This window comes from Buteo buteo, chromosome 12 (assembly GCF_964188355.1).
Source record: "Buteo buteo chromosome 12, bButBut1.hap1.1, whole genome shotgun sequence".
NCBI lineage: Eukaryota > Metazoa > Chordata > Aves > Accipitriformes > Accipitridae > Buteo > Buteo buteo.
In genome coordinates this window covers 8,827,676-8,846,744 of record NC_134182.1, presented here as the reverse complement: position 1 = coordinate 8,846,744, position 19,069 = coordinate 8,827,676, and the positions used below count along the sequence as shown (strand labels likewise).

Below are 19,069 nucleotides of genomic sequence, written 5' to 3'. Positions count from 1 at the left end.
TAAGTAGCTATTTTACTCTTTAACGTGCTTTCATAACAAATAAGTATTTTCAGATAAAAGGGATACCAAGATGTTGCATTACGTTACAGGCATTTCCAACATGCTACGCTATGGTTTCATTATTATTACTCTCTGATACACAGTCTTTTCTAAGAATGTTAATATTTAAAAAAAAAAAGAATATCAAAAACGATATTGCCAGTGCTGGTGCATGAAAATGATTCAAGCCTTACCTCCTCGGCCAATATACTTAATCTGAACTCAAGCTACAAAAAGGAAAGCGAGAAAATGAGACTTTTAAAAAGCAAGTTTGAAACCACTGTTGAAAGCCACAACAGTCAAAAAAAGACGGCAGCAAATGAAAACAAGGGCTGAAATTCCTGCAGTTGTCATTGCCCCAGGTTTCATTGTGGTTCTACCTCAGTGCTACAGCGGCTTGCTGGCTTCCTTTTTGAAACTCTTCAGATGTGGGAAGAAGTTGGCTGTGGCTGTAGAGACTGGGGGCGTCAAAAGAAAGATGAGATATCAAAGCTGAAGGAAACAATCGAAACTAGTTATTTTTAGCAATGATTATTAAGAGCCTGTACAGAGATCTTTAGCACTGTAGGACCAATTTATAACACCCTTCTGTTTTTTCAGGCCATCAGAGACATGCCCAGGGACAGAGCAAATGTCCTTACTAGCTTCTTCGGACCATTGGCAACCCACATATTTTAGAGGTAGTCTTCCTTCTGTGAAATAGATTTGCTGATACCATTTTAGAGGCCTTGGGGATGTGCAAGAAAGTTCTGTAACTACAAAGTTGTACTATGATTTTACTATACTCCTAGAGATCCAGGCTGATTGGTGACAAATGCTGCTTTTATTTACTGTTTTCATGTGAAGTTTTCACATGGACATTCTTATGGCAGTTCTTCACAATGGCATTGAAACTATAAAAATCTTACCCAGAAAATGTGAAGACACAAACTTAACTACATTTAGGGACAAATTTCAGTACAACTGACCTTGAGACAAATTCTGGCCTGTTAAATGTATTTAAACCTCTGTTTGCATATACATGATAAGAGTATTCACAAGAGGTATGTGTTCCCATTAAAATGAAAAAAAAATGCTCATTTATTTGGAGGCTTAAAGTATTTGGGTCAAATTATACCTTATTTAACTTTTCACCAAAACTGTATTTCCTAATGATTCTTGTGGCAAAATTGGAGTCTTGACTGTAGCTAATAATATATTCACAAAGTCTACATATATTCAGGTACATATAATTTTGTCCTGTGTCCCTCATGAAAGTAAATAATCCGTGGAGCCCTGTATCTGTAGTTTGTAATGACCTCAGGAGTCCTTAATGGTATTGCAGTCTTATTACATGCAGCTGGAGGTATATTACTCTTACCTATTTGCCAGGTCTTTCATTTTGTTTTCCACAATACAGCAGAAGTCCTGGTGCAGTGATGGGCAATAAAGACCAAGAGTTTGCTCTATTTTATTCACATCTCAGTGGTCACCTGATCCTGTGTTATTTCTGAACCTTTCACCCTTTCACTATTGAGAATTAAATTTGGAAATTGTGGGAAAATGTTTCATTCAAGTCAGTGTCTGAAATCACTGCTACAGTTGTGGATGGGATTCAGTTACTGTTGAGGTGGTGGAACATCCACCCTTCCAGCGCTGAAGTTCAGGCCACTCACTAATGAACCGCAGACCATACGAGGTGGGTCCGGAGGGAGCGCTTGAACTGGGCTGCTGGCCTTGTGCCGGGCTGGAGGGACTGGAGTTTCTGTGCTCGCCTGGCTGCGCTGCTCCCATCCAGCACATCCCTGCAAACAAAAAGAAAAGCGGCCCTAAGCACCAGCCAGCTGGCTTTGTGGAGGAGGAGGCGGCACACGGGCTTGGCTTCTACACGGCACAAAGCAACGAGTCCGTTCTGCCTGTGTGCCGGGAAGCTGCAGTTGACTCACTGCTGGAGCTCCCCTTGGGAGGGACAAGTGCCTACAAAGCTGACTGACACCTTAGTTTCCTCACTAAACAAAGTTGTCTAGTCATAAATAAACATGTCACTTCTGGCAAAAAAGCAGAGAATGAGCGCATTTCAGAATAACAATGGTGTAAGGGCTTAAGTCTCTGCTCTGCATCCTCTCTCTTTGCCTGAACAACCAGCCAGGAACAAAACAACCCGGTGCTCGCCCAGGCTTGAGCAGGAGCCTGTGCAAGTTTCTCAGAGCTCAGGGTAAAAGATCACAACCGCTACCCAGAGCTTTCTATTGACATTAGCCTGGCCTTTTCGCTTCTGACGTGAGGAGCCAAGGCTTCCTCCAGCCCCTCAAAACATGGATCCCAAGCAAAATGCTTCTGCTGGCTCCTGCCTTCCCCAAATGACAGCCTTCCCCTCGCTGCCTGCTGTCTGCACCCCTCCGCGGGCACAGAGGCTGTGCTGCTGCCACCGCCTGAGCCCTGCTTGTGCTCTGTGACTCACGCTGGGCACCAAGGCGGACTTCATGCCGCTTGAAGCAGCAATAACTTTCTGCATATTTTAGTGCAGGTCCCAGACAGTTTGCAGCATCCTTCTTCCAGGCCATTTTCGCCCTCAGCCCATTGCCATCTCTGTGGTCACCTTCTCCTCCACGCAGCTCCTCAGTTGTTGTCCCTGCATTTTCTCACTTGGGAGAGACAAGAGGCCTGTAGTAATAATGAAACAAAATTAAACTGAGCTATTAAATGAATGAGTGTTCTTATTAATGTGAAAGAAAATGATAACAGTAACAACCATGGCCAAAACAACTGCAAAGCAGATCTTCAGATAACAAGAACTACTACATTATTACACTTTTAATTTCTGATGAACCAACATTTTCCTATGAATTACTGACCAAAACATATTCAAATTCTAGGGCAGGAAGTCTTTCTAAGCTTTCCCTTAGTCAGTGGTGCCACTAAACACATTCAGAAGACGTTTGAGTTTACACTCCTTTCTTCTCTGACCACAAGCGTGTACACAAATCCGTACCACGACAGGCTTGCATCAGTGGAAGTTTTGACCAAGTAAGGGTTGCAGAGTCAGGCCCCACGATGAGCCCTAGACACAGCCTTGCTCTAATTTGGGATAAAAGTGAATGCATTTTGATGAGCTAAGCAACCAAACTGGGTTAATATCCAGTTTGTCAACAAACTTGTTTTGGCATGCTGGCTAGACCATGGCTGTTTACCCTGAGTAAACCCAATCTTGGATTATTTTATTCCCAGAAAAATGAAGGACGCTGAAATTTCCCTTGCAGTCGGTAGTGCCAGCTATGTGAAGAGAGAGCTAGGAGCTCACAAAGGCCCTTGCAAGGATTTGGGAGGCTTTGGGCTGAGGACTAGCTGGGAACCTCTATCATTCCAGACAGACAAATCATGCTTGCTCAGAGCAACGTGATGCTGAATGTGCAAAGAGCGAGTCCAGTCACACTGCTTGTACAACGTGGGGATGTTCTCTGCCTGTGCCTGCATCAGCTACGGAGGAAAAGCTGTTTTCCCAAACACGTGGAAAACTCCGCTGTAGGCTGACCAGTGCTGAGGAGCTGGGGGCACCTCTTGAATCACGCCAGAACTAACGCAGCCAGAACTAAATATACTCTACGTAGCGTGTTTACCTATGAACGTAGGTGCATATATATATTACCTCTCTATATAGGTAATAAATAACAATCCCATGCACTTTCGCAGGCACCTAAGGGCTTCCTGGAGATAGACATACGACCCATCAGGCGCCTTCCATTTTTCAGAAGGAAGGTCTTGCAGAACAAGGATTGCGTTTACAGCGTTTATGAAGATGTTTACAGGCTCAGCTACAAAAATCTGTCAAAATACTGCAATGGAAATTCAGGCACCATGTTTTTTGTTTTGGTGCAGGGGAGGTTATTTTTTATTTTTACAGATGTAGAATTTGGTGAAGGGTTTGGCTGGTTTTATAGCAAAAGCTGCTGCCATGTAAACACTAGTAACTTCTCAAAGACAAAAATGTGTGTATGGTTCTAATTTTAAGTACATGAGGTCATCGATTAAGTGTTCGAGGACCGCGTGCTGGTCGGACACGAGCGGGTAGATGCGTCGCACAGAGTCTCGTCGACCCGATCTCAGCTTCGAGCAGGTAAAGGAGGCTGGCTGGCCCAGGCGCACAAATAAACGGCTCGATGCGCAGATGCCGACACGGGGTTTCACCAGCCTCCAGCAAGTCTGTGACTCGTGGACTCGAAGCCGTGCAGGAGGTGGCCAGGGCTGCCCCACCGCCCTTTCTAAGGCCGACTCCTGGGTACGGGCGAGCCCCTGTGGCAACCCACTCGCCAAACCGCAGCGGGCCCCAGCACCCCCGTGGGCCCCGTCCCGCGTCCCTCACGCAGGGGGCTGCGGGCTCCCCAGGCGACTGACTCCCCGAGCCCCGCTGGCCGCCTCCCGAGGTCCCCCCCATCCCGGGGCAGGCTGAAGGATGCGGCGGGCCCTGACCCAGGAGCACCGGGCCGCCCTCCCTCCTCGGCCTCCCTCACGGAGCAGCACACCTGCCCCGGCCCACTTCGCGTCGGGCCCGGGCCCGGACCCGGGCCGAGCGCGCCCTCCCGGCCGGCCCCCAGCCCGGCTGGGCCCGGCTCGGCGCCACCCGTGACGGGTGCCGGGGCGGGAGGGACGGTGGCGCCGGCGGAGGCCGCCCGCCCGCCCGCGTTTGCCGCGCCCGCCCGCACCGCCCGGCGCTTCCTGCGGCGCGGCGGAGCCTGGCCGGCGGGGCCGGGCCCAGCGCGGCGGGGCGGGGGCGGGGAGGAGGAGGAGGAGGAGGAGGACGGGAGGGGAGGGGAGAGACGGGGAAGGGAGCGCGGGGCAGCGGCGGCAGGAGGAGGAGTCGGTGCCGCCGCCGGATGCTGCGAGGAGGCGCCGCGGCCCCCCTGCGCTGCCGGCCGCTCACCTGAGCGGGCAGGAGGGAGGAGGAGGAGGAGCCGGCGGCCGAGCTGCGCGGAGCCCGGCGGCGGCGAGGCGGGCGGGAGCGCGGCGGGCGGAGGGTCGGCCGGGCGAGGCCATGGCGCCGGGCGCCTAGCGGGGCCGGCAGCGCGGCAGGAGGCCCGCGTCCCGCCGTGTGCGCCCGGCTGCCGGCGGGGGCAGCCGGCGGCCTCCGCCGCGGCCTAGGAGAGCGGACGGCCTTCCCTTCAGCGCGCCGGGCGCGGCGCCGCCGCGGCCCACAAGATGTCCACTCGGACGCCGCTGCCCACCGTCAACGAGCGGGACACGGAGAACGTGAGTGCCGCGCCGGGCCTCCCTCCGCCGCGCCCCTTCCCCCGCCCGCCGTCCCCGTCCCCCCCCCTTCCGCAGCCGCCTCTCCCCAGCACCTGGCGGCGGCCCGGCCCGGCCTGTCCTGCCGCCCCGGCCAGGTGCCCGCGGGGTGGGCGGGCCGCGGCCGTCGTCTCGCCCGCCGGGCCGGGCGCTCCCCAGCGCCGGGCCGGCACCGCCGCCTGTCCGCGCCTCAGGCTCCTCCATGCGGCGCTGCCGGGGCGGGTCCGGCGCGCTGGGCTTCCACGTCGCCCCAGTCCGCCCGCGGCCCCGGGCCTCCCGCGGGGTCGTTGGGCGGCTGCCGCTCCGCACGGCGGCCGGGCAACCGCTTCCGCGCCTTGTTGGCCGGGCCGGGCTGCCCTTATATGTCCTGGGCTGGAACCGGCGGCTGTAGGCGCACACAGGCAGCTGGCTTCGGTCCCCCGCCGGGGAGAGGCCTCTAGCCCCCGTGGGCTGCAGGCCGGGCTGCCCTGCCTTCACGCGTGCCCCACGCCGGGCACCCCTGCGCCTGGGCCGGGGCACCCACTCGTGAGCCTTGCAGCTGCCTGGTGCTCGGCCCTGTCTCGCCGTCCGGGATTCAGCCGTACTTGCTCTTTGTCTGGTTTGCACCTCGAAGATGGTCCCCGGCGTTGCGGTTGCTGTATTCCTTCCTCTGGTTTGCTTTGTGTTGCATCTGAGAGGGGCTGTCGTCGTGTCCTTGGTACCTCCCGAGTTGATTGTTTGTATCTTCCTTTGTGCTCTGTTTAAACATCTTTGCGCTCTTCCTCTGCTCCGCCCGGGCTTGGTGGAGTAGAAGCATAGTGGTGTTCTCTGTTGTGGTGGTCTCCCCACAGAAAATAACCAGTCTCGGTTACGATAAACAGCGTACCTGAGAACTCTTAAAGTCCTGGACCATGTCTGGTCCTGTCCGTTGGTGGTGATCCTTTAAACGGGTGGTAGTATGGAAGGCGTGAAATTTTCATCTTAGCTGAGGGGACCAATATTGAAAAAGGTACGTTTGGAACCTGTGCTAGATATTGTTAGTTGGCAGAAGGCACAGGAGGGAAAAAGGAGTCGTTCGAAATTTAACGCATGCAATCACACCCAACTTCTACTTGGGTGGAAAGTGATCAGTAAGAAATGAAGGAAGATGGCCTGGTGGGTTGAAATGGGTTGAAGAAGATGCTTGTTTGTATTGCACCAACCTATAGAGGTTCTGGCCAACAGTAGGAGCTCATAATGTTTGTTACTGTACAAGCCAAAGCAGCACTGTCTGCTGAATAGATTATTGAATTATATGAAATGAAAAGTGAATATGAGAAGAGGGTTTGGAAGACAAAGGTAACAGAAATGAGATAATATAGTTAAAGAAGTGAAACCCTAGCTTGATGTCTTATTATAATGAGCTTTTAGTATCAGTCGCTCACTGGAAGTTTAATTGACATAGCAATATCAGCCTGGTTACTCGTTAAAGCTCAAAGCAAGTAGATGCGTTTGGTCTGTCCTTATTCTTCATGGACTGATGAGTCCTGTATTAGTGTCAGAACGAAAGCAAGTCCTTGAGATTAAAATGAAAGTTTAGATTTAATTAAATGACAAAGTCCAGGTTTGAGTGATACATGTTACTCATGAGTCTCCATTTCAAATATATATATAGGAATGTAGATGAGAGATAGATGACAGGAAGGGATAAGAAATATTTATGCATATATCCAGTAATATAGTACATGAGACTTGCAAACTACATTTACACAAGGCAAATGGAAATATTCTCAAACATCATCAACTTCTATAGAATGAAAACTTCAATTAAAGTTAGTAGTCCATTTAGAAAATATTATGCTACTTTTGGATGCTCTATTTTAACACCTAGAGATGAGTAAGGGTTGGTTTTTTTTAAATTATTATTATTTCAGAGAGTGCATTGGGTATCTAAAAAAATCCAGGTTTGTACAGGATATCAAAATACTCAAAATTGCATATTTGCTCCTGAAAATCTTGGTATAAGTCTGCAGCCTAATACTAATGAATATGGTCGTCCCGTCAGATAAACAGTAAAGAGCCCTGCAGTAGTAAGTTCCTAAATCTGCACAAAGTAATTCCAGTGCTGCGATTAGTATGGCATCTGCTGGGTTTTGGAGCAGAGATCTCAAGGAGGTTGTCGCTTCTGCCTGTCGGGGAGCCTTGGGAAGCCCTCTTTGCTACCTGTGGTCTCCCTTACGTAAGACCTTCTGCTAAAGCGGCAAACATGAGATGGAGGAGGAGGTGGTCCATTGCTGACCTCCCGAACAGCAGCATTCCTTGATTTAAAATGGATTCTGTCAGGGTGAGGTGAGACTCTTAATTTGCTTTTAATGTGCTTTCTCCTGCTAATAAACACTAATGGACTGGGGAAGTGTTTATGCTGATAGGTCTTGATGCACACAGTTCAGCTAGTAAGCTCTGAGTAACTGAGGAGGTAAGAAATTGCAACTAAAGGGAGAAGTTATTGGAAAGAGTGAAGAGTTAGAACAGCCTAAGTATGATTGGGTTTGGCCTGGTAAGTAAATCTATCTTTGTAGTGCATATTTCCAATTCCCGAGTAAGTATATTAGCACAGCTCTCCCAAGTTCTGCAGCTAATGGTGATCTTCAGGAGAGCGCTTTTTTCTTCCATCTCATACGCGTGGCTATCTCAGCAATGTTGCTCCATTGTGTGACTCTCAAGGGACAGACTGTAGCTCTGTATCCCGGAGCAAGCTGATTGATGGTTCTGAGTACAAACCTACGTACGCGTCCAGCTGTGCTTTGCACGTGGCATGAGGCCGTTGCATGAAATCATGGGGAACTACACTACCATCACCACCCCCTGTCTCTTGGCAGCTGCTTTCAGTGCTCTTTAAAATAGAAAATAAATAAAATTTCAACATACGCTTTTCTCAGTGAGTATGCAAGCATGTGTTCTGTCACTTGGAAAAAAAAAAAAGAAAAATCATAATAATTTGATATAGCACCTATCATAAGAATATACATTCCTTGAGGAATTATGGGTGTTCCTGGTGGGATGGGTGAAAAATATGCATATTTCCATAATTCTTTGTGCCTTTTATCCACAGCACCCTTTGAAAATAGTCTAGAAGGGATAAGATCATGCAGCGGATTACTTGATAAGGTCTTATCAGAAAGCTGGAGTGAAAGGTACAGGGACTGCTGACAACAGACAAACAACAGGTGGAGGGAAATTGGTTGTGAAACAGTCAGTATGTGTGTAACTGATAGGTCTGTGTTATAGAAATTCACGCCCTTTTTTTTTTTTTCCTTTTTTGCTATTATTTACGTCTCCCAGTGCTGTGTTTAACGTTTCTAGCATATGTCCATAAATATTTTTCATGGAAATGTTATTTCTCTTTCATGAAAGCTATGTTTAAGGAAACAGAATATGATTGTCAAATGCTTATTCCTAATGAACAGTTTATTGGGAAACTTGGGGAAATTCATGGGTGGAGGCAGTACAGTAAAGATTGTTTTCATGCCTATTACTGGATTTATTTCTTTCAAGTGAGGGGTAAGAGTAGTATTCAAAATAATAATTTTCCTGTGTTTTAATTTTGTACATGTAACTATTTACAGCTTCCTCTTGATACATTTTACGTAGGCTGTGGTAGGTAATGTTTCAGTGCATTCAAACACTTGCAGTTGGGGTTAGTTTGGGTGAACTGAGCTTCCCATCTCTGCTGAGGCTGGAGAAGCAGAGGGACAGGAATCAAAAGCTTTGAGCTAGAGTAGCTCTTTTGTTTTCATTGAGTTGGTATTAATTGAGGAAAGAGGGGCTTTTATGTTTTTCCCTTCATATTGTGTTGTATTGTATCATGTCATTAAATTGGGGAATGGTTTTCCTGAATTAAGGCGAAAGAAAAAAAATACGTTGATAATACATTCTCTTAAATGTTTTTTGGGAGCTCTGTATAAGAAAAGACTCACAGAGATTCAACAGATGGCTCTATACAACTTGCTTTAATAAAATTAATAAAAATGTGAATGCTGTAGTTTGCTTTTTCTGACATAAGGACCTCTTAGTCTGGCATAAGAATACATATACTTTTTTCTATAGTAAGTGTAATTTAATCTTTTGAAGGCATTACTGTTATTTGTGAAGGTATTACTATTTACTTGTGTTGTGGTGTCACCCATCTAGCTAAGTTTTAAGGTACTTTGCTTTGTACTTTTCAGGCACATAAAAGTTGGTTAATTCTGCTGCAGAGATCTTGCACGTTTACAGCGGAAGAAGGAACAAACAAGGCAGGAGTGCTGGATGATAACACTGGCCAGAGTTGAGGAGGAATGTGGGAGTTGTGGTTTATCTTACCTAGCCAGTGCCATATGAGAATGATTAAGAGGTGTCATGGCAGAGGGAGTTTAAGGAAGGGTAATACAGTGACCTATGATCATGTGATTTCCTTCATTATCATACAAGTAATTATAATTTTGACACACGCACACCCATTTGCAGGCTAGGGTGGGAAGGGTGATGTCTCGGATGCCAGCTAAAGTGAGTGTGGTTAAGGATGACTTTCTGATAGGGGAGGCTACTGGACAGCTGCATTTTAAAGAGGAAAAAAAATTGAACAGGGCAAGAGATGAGAGGATGGAATGGAGCAGTCAGGTTGGGGTAATAATAATTATACCATGTTTAATTTCTTTCTGTTTTTTTTTCCTTCTGGATTTGCTTTTGCACAATAAGAACACATGGTTTTGATTTGGACAGAGGGGGCGTGGGAGAAAGTATCTGACAAGAATTCTTTCGTTCAGTGCCTTAAGCAGAAGAATGGCCTAGTTTCCAAACCTTATGGGTTCAAGAGTACAGCTGTATCTTTCTTATCCACAGGAGATGGGCTTTAGCAAAGTGGAGAATGCCTGTGTTCTTTCCTTGTGAGATTATTTTCCTTGATCATAAACACACCATTTGGTCATACATTTGTTTGAATTATAAGAAGAGGGTATGTTCTAATCTTGTTTTGAAGGTTTGTGTTTTCTCTGTGCAGACTTTTTGTTTTGTTTTGGTTCAGGTCTTGAGCAAGCTCCAATGTTGTGGGGAAAAACATGTTGAGCTAGAGCATTATGCATGGAGAGAGGAAGATTCATTTTGTTAGGAAGTATGTTGTCCATTTTGAAGTTAACATTCTGTGTGAATCGTAGAGGGTCATGGGAGAGGTGATACAGATGTTTAGTTTCATTTTCCTTCTGTAAAGAGAAATATTTTGGAGCAAACGAGTGAAAATGTAGCTTCATGCTTCAGTGTTTTTTCTAGGCATTGTAAAAGAGTATATAGTGTTAAAGTTCAGAAAGACTTAATGCAGTTTGATTGTACTACTTGTTTCGTTTCATACTTCATGGGGTTTTTGAGGTTCATAGGTAAACAAAAAGTCAGATTGTTTTTGGTTGGTGTTCTGAAAACTGTACTTACATGGTCAGTGAAGTTAAACGGTGAACTAGGACAAGGAGATTATGTTCCATGGAGCCTTGTTATTGGTGGGGTCTCTACCATCATATTTTTGTGATCATGCAGACTTACTGTTTATATTAATATAGCTTTTTTAAATTTTCTAACTCTGCAGTTAAAATGTTTTAATCATAGTAAAAGCAGGAATTTTTTTTCCCCATGGCACTCAATTATAGTTGGAAATTAATATTTCTACTATAAATGTGGTAAGTTTCTACCATCACAATTGCTGTTGTTAGCAGGAGCTCCCTCTGCTAAACCTCTAATTGATATCAATAGTTTAAACACAGAAAAAGTAGTAATTTTGTTTTTCTTTTAAGTGCAGATACAGTGTTTTCTATAAAATTATGTTCTCGATCAGTGATTTGTATTTGCAGTTGCAGAGTATTTTTTTCTTATTCTGAGAACTTAATATAGACCTATCCTTAATAACTTACTGATGTTTGAGAGAGAACTTGAAACACTGTTTTCCAGTAGAGCAGATTCATTGAGAAACTATCCTGTAAAAAGGAGAGATAATTTTACTGTTAATGTGGAGCTAGAAATCTATGGTGCAACTAAAGCCCTAAGACGGATTTCTTACAAACTGGCCTGCTAACAACTTGAGAGTTTGAGCAAACTTTTCAAATGTTGTGATATCGAAGCAAAAGCATTTTATTGCTTCTGTTTAGATACTATCTTTTAGTAGCTTCAACCTTTTTTTTTTTTTCTTTTTATTATACATTTATGCTCTGTGCTGCCCTCCAGGTTAAATGTACTACTTGTAAGCTGCTGCAGACAGTGACATGTTTCAAATTCAGCTTATTTGTGTTGTGGTCACGACATGATCTTTTTTTTTTTTTTGCTGTTGGATATACAATGCTTGCTTTTTGTGGTTGGTTCATTTTTTTTAATCTTTATGGAATTTCAGAGTCACTGAAAAAAATTTTTTTTTTTATGACTTCACAATTTTTTTCTGGGTCTTCATTCTCAAACGTTTACTCCCCTCTAGGTAGTGGTAAATTAAGAAGAAATGTTCTCCACACTTGACTGTTTCTGAAAAAAACTATGAAAGCAGGAAAGTTCCATCAAAACATTCACATTGTTCAGTGTAATGAATATAATGCAACTGAATCTGAGTTTTAATAATAAGCTCTTTCTCCACATCAACTACCAAGCCTGTTTAACTGTTAACATTTTTCTACTTTTTTCACATTCAAAATTAATATTTTTTTGTGTTCTCTCTGCTCGGTGCTAAACTGAGCTTTAAATTGGGCCAGCTGTATTTCATCTAAGAAAGAACATTTCTCCTTTTTTTTGTTTTTTTTCTGTGAATAACTTAGTAAAATAGTAAAATCAAATGATTGCTGAGTTTGCAAGGTCAGTTTAAGACTTCGTAGCTGTTATGTGATGATGCAGCTTAAACAGTTTTGGTAAGCATCCTGGCGAATCTAAGGTTAAAAATTCCAAGAGGATAAGATGGTCCTTGTTCTTAAGGCAGGCTTCCCTGTGCTTGTTTCATCTTATTTTTTCTAAGTAGTGACCAAACATGCTATAGCTATCATAGTAAAATAGTTCAAGCCAGAAGCATTGGAAAGTACTCTCTGTGTTTATCATAATCCTGCTTCTTTCTGAGCTGAGATGGCAGTTGGAAAAAAAAAAAGTTTAGTTGTTTCAGGTTTTGGGTTTGGGTTTGTTTTTTGGTTTTGGTTGTTTTTTTTTTTTTTAGACGAGCATTTTGTCAGGGATTTCTTTATATATGCATTCAAAGGAAACACCAACATATGTTGAAAGACATAGGTTCACAGTCGTAGTAAGGCATCTGCGCAGTTAAATTCAGTTGGGCTACAATTAACCTTTAAAGCAATGAACTGGATGTGCTCATGGAGCAGTGCCATGGCTTAGGCTGTAATGATTGATCAATAGAGTGTATTTATGTAAAACCCAAAAGCACAGGTTTTCTGTGCATCTCTGTAGAGTGGAAGATCATATGTTATTCTAAAATTCTCTGTCTTACCAGGACAGCTGATCGACTGTCACTTTACATCACTTAAATCATCATGGAAAGCAGGCTGTCTTCTGCTAGAATGAATGCATTGTCTGTGTGTTTTCAAGTTCTTGTATTCTGTTGTTTGTTGTATATGGAGCCAGAAAAAAAGTAATTTTCCTTCTTTTATCTTCCCGTTCCTATGCTTGTGGGACACCTTAGGTGTAGGCTGTGGCTGTCACAATGAGAAGTGGTCTGCACTCCACTTGTTTGGGTTAGCATTAACGTGGCTTACAATCAAGATGACTTTTGTAAAGACTTCTACTGAGCTGTATTCTAGAAACCTACATTTGTAATACAGTAATACAATGTTTTGGGAGAAAAAAAAAAGGATTTTCTTCACACTTGCATTCTTCAAAAGACTGGCAATATATCAGAAAGAGGACTCTCGATAACAGTAAGCTTTAGCCAGTTTCATTGTTTTAATTTTGAAGCTGTACACCAAATCTAAAGAAGCACTTGCAAAAAAAATTGAGCAGTAAATTGTTCTTTAAATTGTTCAGTCATTTTGAATGCCCAGTAAGTATAATACCCTGAAATGTGTGTTCGTAGTCCTAACGGTTTCTCAGGTAGGGATTGATAAACATAGTTGAGTTATACTGGGGAGAGAATGAAACATGTTCATGACTTCAGATCGGTGTCTGCCTTGTTCACCATGACCCTAGTGGTGTGTTGACAGTAAGCAGAATAATAATCCTGTTTTATGTTTAAACATGTGGCCTGTAGATTTCACAAAAATAGAAAAATGTTAATCGTGTTAATCAGAGCAGAGAATGATATCCAAACTTACTATATATTTTAATTGTTTCAACGTAAAGAGCTTTGTCCAGTTGTGTTGCAGAACTGTATTTTAAACATACACACTTGTGATATGGATAGCTTGAATAATAAGATAGAACTTCGTTTCACCTCTGATGAAAGCACTTGTTTAGTACATCGATGTTCACATAGCTGAACATACAGAGTTCCTGGATAGCCCATGGCAGTCTTTTGCAAGAGCAGATAATGATTATATTACTGGTGACAAAGTCTAATTGTTTTTGTATTATAAAGTAATAGTAGTGCATGATAACTTTTAAAGTCTCAAGCAGAGACGAAATTAGGCAAGGTTATTAGAGAGAAGTGATATCTCTCATTAGACAGATGTGGTTGGAGAAAACAGATTAGATTTGGATAGATAGGCTCTAGCAGGGCTTGCTGTAAAGGCTCCTGCCCAAGGCTAACCTCGTGGTAAAACCTGTAGTGCCTCTGCTCCGCCGTGCTTCTGTAGGAGGACCCACGCCTTACTCATGGTGCAGTAAAACACGCATCTTCTTGTAAGGCACAGCCTTAGTCACTGCGATCGAGTGCTATTTTCAGCTCTTTTGGAAGCTTTCCTCCTGGCTTCCTCCTTTCCCCACTGTTGGTTCTTATCTTTTCCATCTTTACCCAATACTTAGGAAGAAAGTAAAAGAAAAAGTAAAACATCTTTGCTTGTCTCCAAGCAGCTCCCTTTTTCAGAGGGGAAAAGGCTATTTATTTGTAATCTTAAAGGTTATCATGTAGACAATTTTTCTTTAGTCCCTCAAATATTTGACCAATTTCATTTTAAACCTGATGATAGTCTATAACGTGCCATCACAGCAGCCTTATCCTTCCATGCTTCCCAATATCCATCTTTCTGAGATTCCATTTACCCGTGTTCATTAAGTTGGTGGCCATTTCATACCTGTAATTTCCTACCTAAGTTGCTGGCCATTTCATACCTGTAATTTCCTACCTTATCACATTCTTGCCCCGCCCCCCCTTGTTTTCCCCTACATTTTGCTTACTAATGTGCTTTTGTGCTTGAGCTTGCGTACTTGTTGCCAACTTCCTTATGCTTCTCACTCTTTCTGGGACCTTTTCCAGTTTTGCTCATTTAATGACATAAGCAAAACCAATACAAAGCTTTACTAAAGCTACGTAGTTGTAGCTCCTGTTTATTCTTCAAGTAATATCCTTTTGTATGAATCCCAAGGAGCATTTTAGTATGGGAATAATCTGAATTGTAAAGCTAAAGGGAGTGAAGAAATGCTTTGCTGTGGGTGGGTTGCGGGGAGTTGTTTCTGTTTTGGGCGCTGCTCTTGAAATTATTAGCAAAAAGAGTGGTTATAACTTCAAATAGTCATCAGTTAGACTATATTTTCCTGTGCATTTCCTTCCCTCCCCCTAGTAAAGTTACTGTGCTTTCTTCTCTCAGATAACAGCAGAGGGTAACCAAAGTTTTATAATGATTACTTAGAAAGGACACACAATTTTATAATGTTCTTTGTAGAGAGAGATTTTCTTCATATACTCAGTAGGTGCACAAGGAATTTAACGTGCGAGAATGGCAGTTAGGGAAGCAAAGTGTAGGGCGTACTGCAGTATGTGTGTAGCAGCAGTGTAAATTACTTGTGCTTAAACAGTAAATATCTGAAATTCCTTTTGAGAGTGCATGCTTGGCTTCAGTTGTATATAAGTATTTTCTAATTCTTAGATGTTTCTGTCATTACTTAAAATAAGCAGAGGCATAGCTCAAAAATTCAGAGAATCTTGCGCGTTAAGAGCCTGATTTTAGCCATGGAAATTACCTTAGCCTGTTAAATGCTATGTTCCGCTCTTACAGAGGATATGGTTGTTTTCCACAAATGGATTACATGTGTAATGTATTTACTCATATCTCTATTCCAGATAATATTATCGATTGAAGGTAATAGAAATCTTTAAAGCATTTGGGTTTTTATTTAGTAATTTTTTTCCAACAGTAATCAGATTTTCTTCCCCCTGCAATTATTACAGTAAGGACTGTCTACCAGAGGCTAAAAAAAAAAAAAAAATCAGAAAAATGTCATTACTTGGTGAAGGACTGAAATAGTATTTTCTCCTTAAGATCAGACTCCAGAAGGAATAACAATTGTAATCATTCAATACAATGAGATGTATACAGGAAATATTAATAATACTGTCTCTGAGTAGTCTTTACCAGGCATACCTATGTATAATAGCTTTTCAATTTTGCTTTTCTTAATTTGATATTAAATGAACAAAGCTGGCTGCTTTTTAGAGTTCTTTCTTCCAGTGATGGACATAAGATGCACATGAACAAAGAAAATTTATGAAAGCACTTCACAATGAAACTCTTGCTCCATCTACTGCATAGTCCAGAGAAATCTTATCTACAGAAAGTTAGTATGAGCAATGAGGGTCGATCTAATATAGATGCTGCAATTAGTCAATGGAAGACATAATTTTTATCAGAGAATGTATGCCTACAGCAGTGTTCTTGGACAGGCTAAGTGAAATCTAATCCCTCAACCTGTGTAAAGCAAAGTAGACTGATAAAATAATAACTGCATTTAAAGGTCCTTTTTAAGAAAACTATTCTTGCTTATCCAGTGATTGTAGAAGTGTAGCACTCATATCAAAATAAAATTTGATGTTTTCAAAATACTACAAGATAAAATATTGATGATGAGTATTATTATTGCTGTTGTTATTTGTGTGTGTGCAACCTTTTGTAGAACTTTATATTTTGGTATTGTGTACAAGCTTTTTCACCATTACTCGTTAAATCCATTTCCTAGTTGTGTGTAATTTTTTGTTTAAATAGAATTATTTTCAAAGTGAGTGGTGTCAAGCCTTCTGGAGTAGCATGGGAGAGACAAACTGGACTCCTGTATCCATCTGTTTGTTTTCATTCCCTTCACATAATAATTACTAACCTGAAGAAGCTGAATTAAATATAGCACTTGACTATTAGACAAAAGTTATTATGATAAAGTGAAATATTAATGGTGCATGAGCCATTTTCCCAATATTGTCTTGATTTAATTGAAGGTGTTTCTAAGACTAGGTCAGTGGGTGACATTAAAAAAAGAAGAAAGTAAACCAGGAGACTGTCAGGTATATTGGCAGGTAATACAGTTGTCATATATTGGAGTTAATTTTACCTCCAGATAATTTCTGAGAAGGAGTAGAAAGCTGTGCCTGATTGCAGGTCAGCTATTGGGCAGTAGGAAGATGATAGAAAATGAATAGATTCTTTGTTAGCTGCCTGGTGAAATGAGAAAGGTATTTAATGCAATAGCTCTCATCTGCTGGGATTGGAAGGGTTCTAATTGGTTTGGTAAATTAAGGAAAAAAATTACAGATGGAGTTCCCAGTGAGCCTGTGATAATTTAGGGATCGCAGCATTGCAAAAGGGGATATGTGATCCTCGGTCCTACAGTGCTGTGGTTTTCCTCATCTCTGAAGAGGCAAGGAGCATCTTAGGACTGTGGGTGGGAGAGGGACCATTGGCAGGCTGATGGTGGAAGAGACAATATAACATTGCTGTGTGACCCATCCTAAGACTTGGAATAATTCAGTGATGTCCATTTGAAATCTGCATAAGGATGATGCTCCTTTAAGGTTTTGAGGTTGGATTCCCAGTTGCTGGTAGGGAGACTGATAGTCCCTGTCACCTGCTGACATTGCCTTTGGGTTCCTATGACTTCTCTGCTTTCCTGACTTTCCCTTCCTTAAGACTGGATCAAATTAATTCCTGTTTCAATATGAAACAGCATCTGATTTAAGTAAGCCACCTCAGTTGGGGTTTTCCAGACTGTAAGACACATTGTTCTTGTGTTATCCAAACTGTTCTGATGTCCAGCTCAGGACAGAACCAAGAGTTGCCACTGCTAGTAGTAAGTTGGAGGCCACCATTGGCTGCTACTGGTTATTTGCTGTACCTCATCATCTAGATAAAGAAGTCTGGAAATGCCTGACTTTGACAGCTTGCAGGCTGGGGTACAGTCTGAAGACCATTGCTGGGGATCTGGGATTCCTCACCCACTGATTGTCAAGGACTCAAGAGAGAAAGTCATATTTTTATTTTTTTTTTGGTACTTTTTTTCTTATTGTTGGATTGGCTGCTCATTTTAATGACTGTATTCATTTTTAATATATATTAGTTTTGTTCAACCCTTTAATAGTAGATTCTTTGGCTTGTATTCTTAAGCTTTAACCATATGTATGTGTACATTATTTCTTCCACATTTTCTTACCTTTTTATTTTAATGGACTGGGTAAATCCAGCATCTATTGTTTTTAATATTTTCTTTGCATCCTGTGATGTTTTTTCTTTCGCTTCCTTTGCTGACTTATCTAACATGGACTATTTCATTTGTTAGTTCATTCTTTTTCTTGTGCTTGGTTTTACATCTCAGCTATACTCACACATGATTTCTGTTTATGATTTGAATTCAGTACATTGACAGATAACTATGGTATATGTGTGTGTGATTGTCAGTATTCATTATCTACTGTATTACTGGATCTGCCAGTTTAAAGCATATAAAGAAATATATTTTTTTTCTAGCTATATTATTGCAAAATATTTGAGGAGTATTGCTGTTTGCTTTTTTCTTCCTTTTTTCAATTTATCTTCCTAGTTGCATATATTTCTAAAGTGCTAAATTATGGTAGTTTGTGGTGATAAATAATTTAAGCCCAAAGGTTGAGATAGGTGGTTGCATGAGTTTAGAAACAAGGGGCTCCAAGGAGATTGTAGTCTGAGCTCTGTGTAGAGCACATTCTTTGATCATAAGATATGAGCTGGTCCAAGGGGCATACAGTGTTTGGATAACTTAGTTAAGCATAAATCTGTGCAAGGTTGGGAATATATTTGCAAAGTTGAAATGTGGTGTAGCATTATTCACATGAAGGTAAATAGTTACTACAGCCCAACTGAGGACATTTTATTTGATCTGTAATTAACGCTTACATGAAAAACAGGGCAGAGGGCACTCAGCAGAAGACTGTCTTCATTTTGCTTTATTTTTTTTCTTTCAGTTCACCATGTCCCACTATACCAGCTGGCTTGGATACATCATCATAATCTTGCTCTGTGTGTAAAATGTGGTTTACACTTTCAGAAGACTGACTAAGTTTAGTGGTGTCCTTGTAACTTGATCTACAGCTCCTACCATCAGATCAGGCTTGGCTAGACTGTTTTCAGTAGACAAAACCACTGTAACTGAATGCTGCTTGAGTGCAGGCTCATTGGTAGAAGTGTCTTACACCATCTCGGGTGCTTCCTCCCTTTAGGAGGGTGGCTGGTTTTCCTGTGCCAAAATATGCATTACCCCTCAAAGTCAACCTTTGTATCAATGCTTATGAAAAAAATTTGTCTGCAGAACACTAAGTCTGATTATATCCTGGCTTAAATATTAAAACTGCATCTCCTTGGCAGATGGGGTCCAGTAGGCACTCCGCACTTCAGTCTTCTGAGGCAAGACTTGTTAATGA

The 19,069-nt window shown here is 42.5% G+C and overlaps 1 protein-coding gene across 7 annotated transcripts in view; it reads left to right on the top strand.

The window, feature by feature from the left end:
• Positions 1-4,850: 4,850 nt before the first annotated feature.
• MARK1 (microtubule affinity regulating kinase 1) overlaps positions 4,851-19,069 on the top strand; it is a 60,834-nt gene continuing 46,615 nt past the window's right edge. For all 7 annotated transcript variants that reach the window (XR_012652464.1, XM_075042607.1, XM_075042605.1 and 4 more), the window contains exon 1: positions 4,851-5,262. Coding sequence is in view for 6 of the 7 variants with exons in the window: in XM_075042607.1 (XP_074898708.1) it covers positions 5,212-5,262 (51 nt within the window). In the remaining variant the exon portion in view is untranslated. The remainder of the gene's footprint in view (positions 5,263-19,069) is intronic.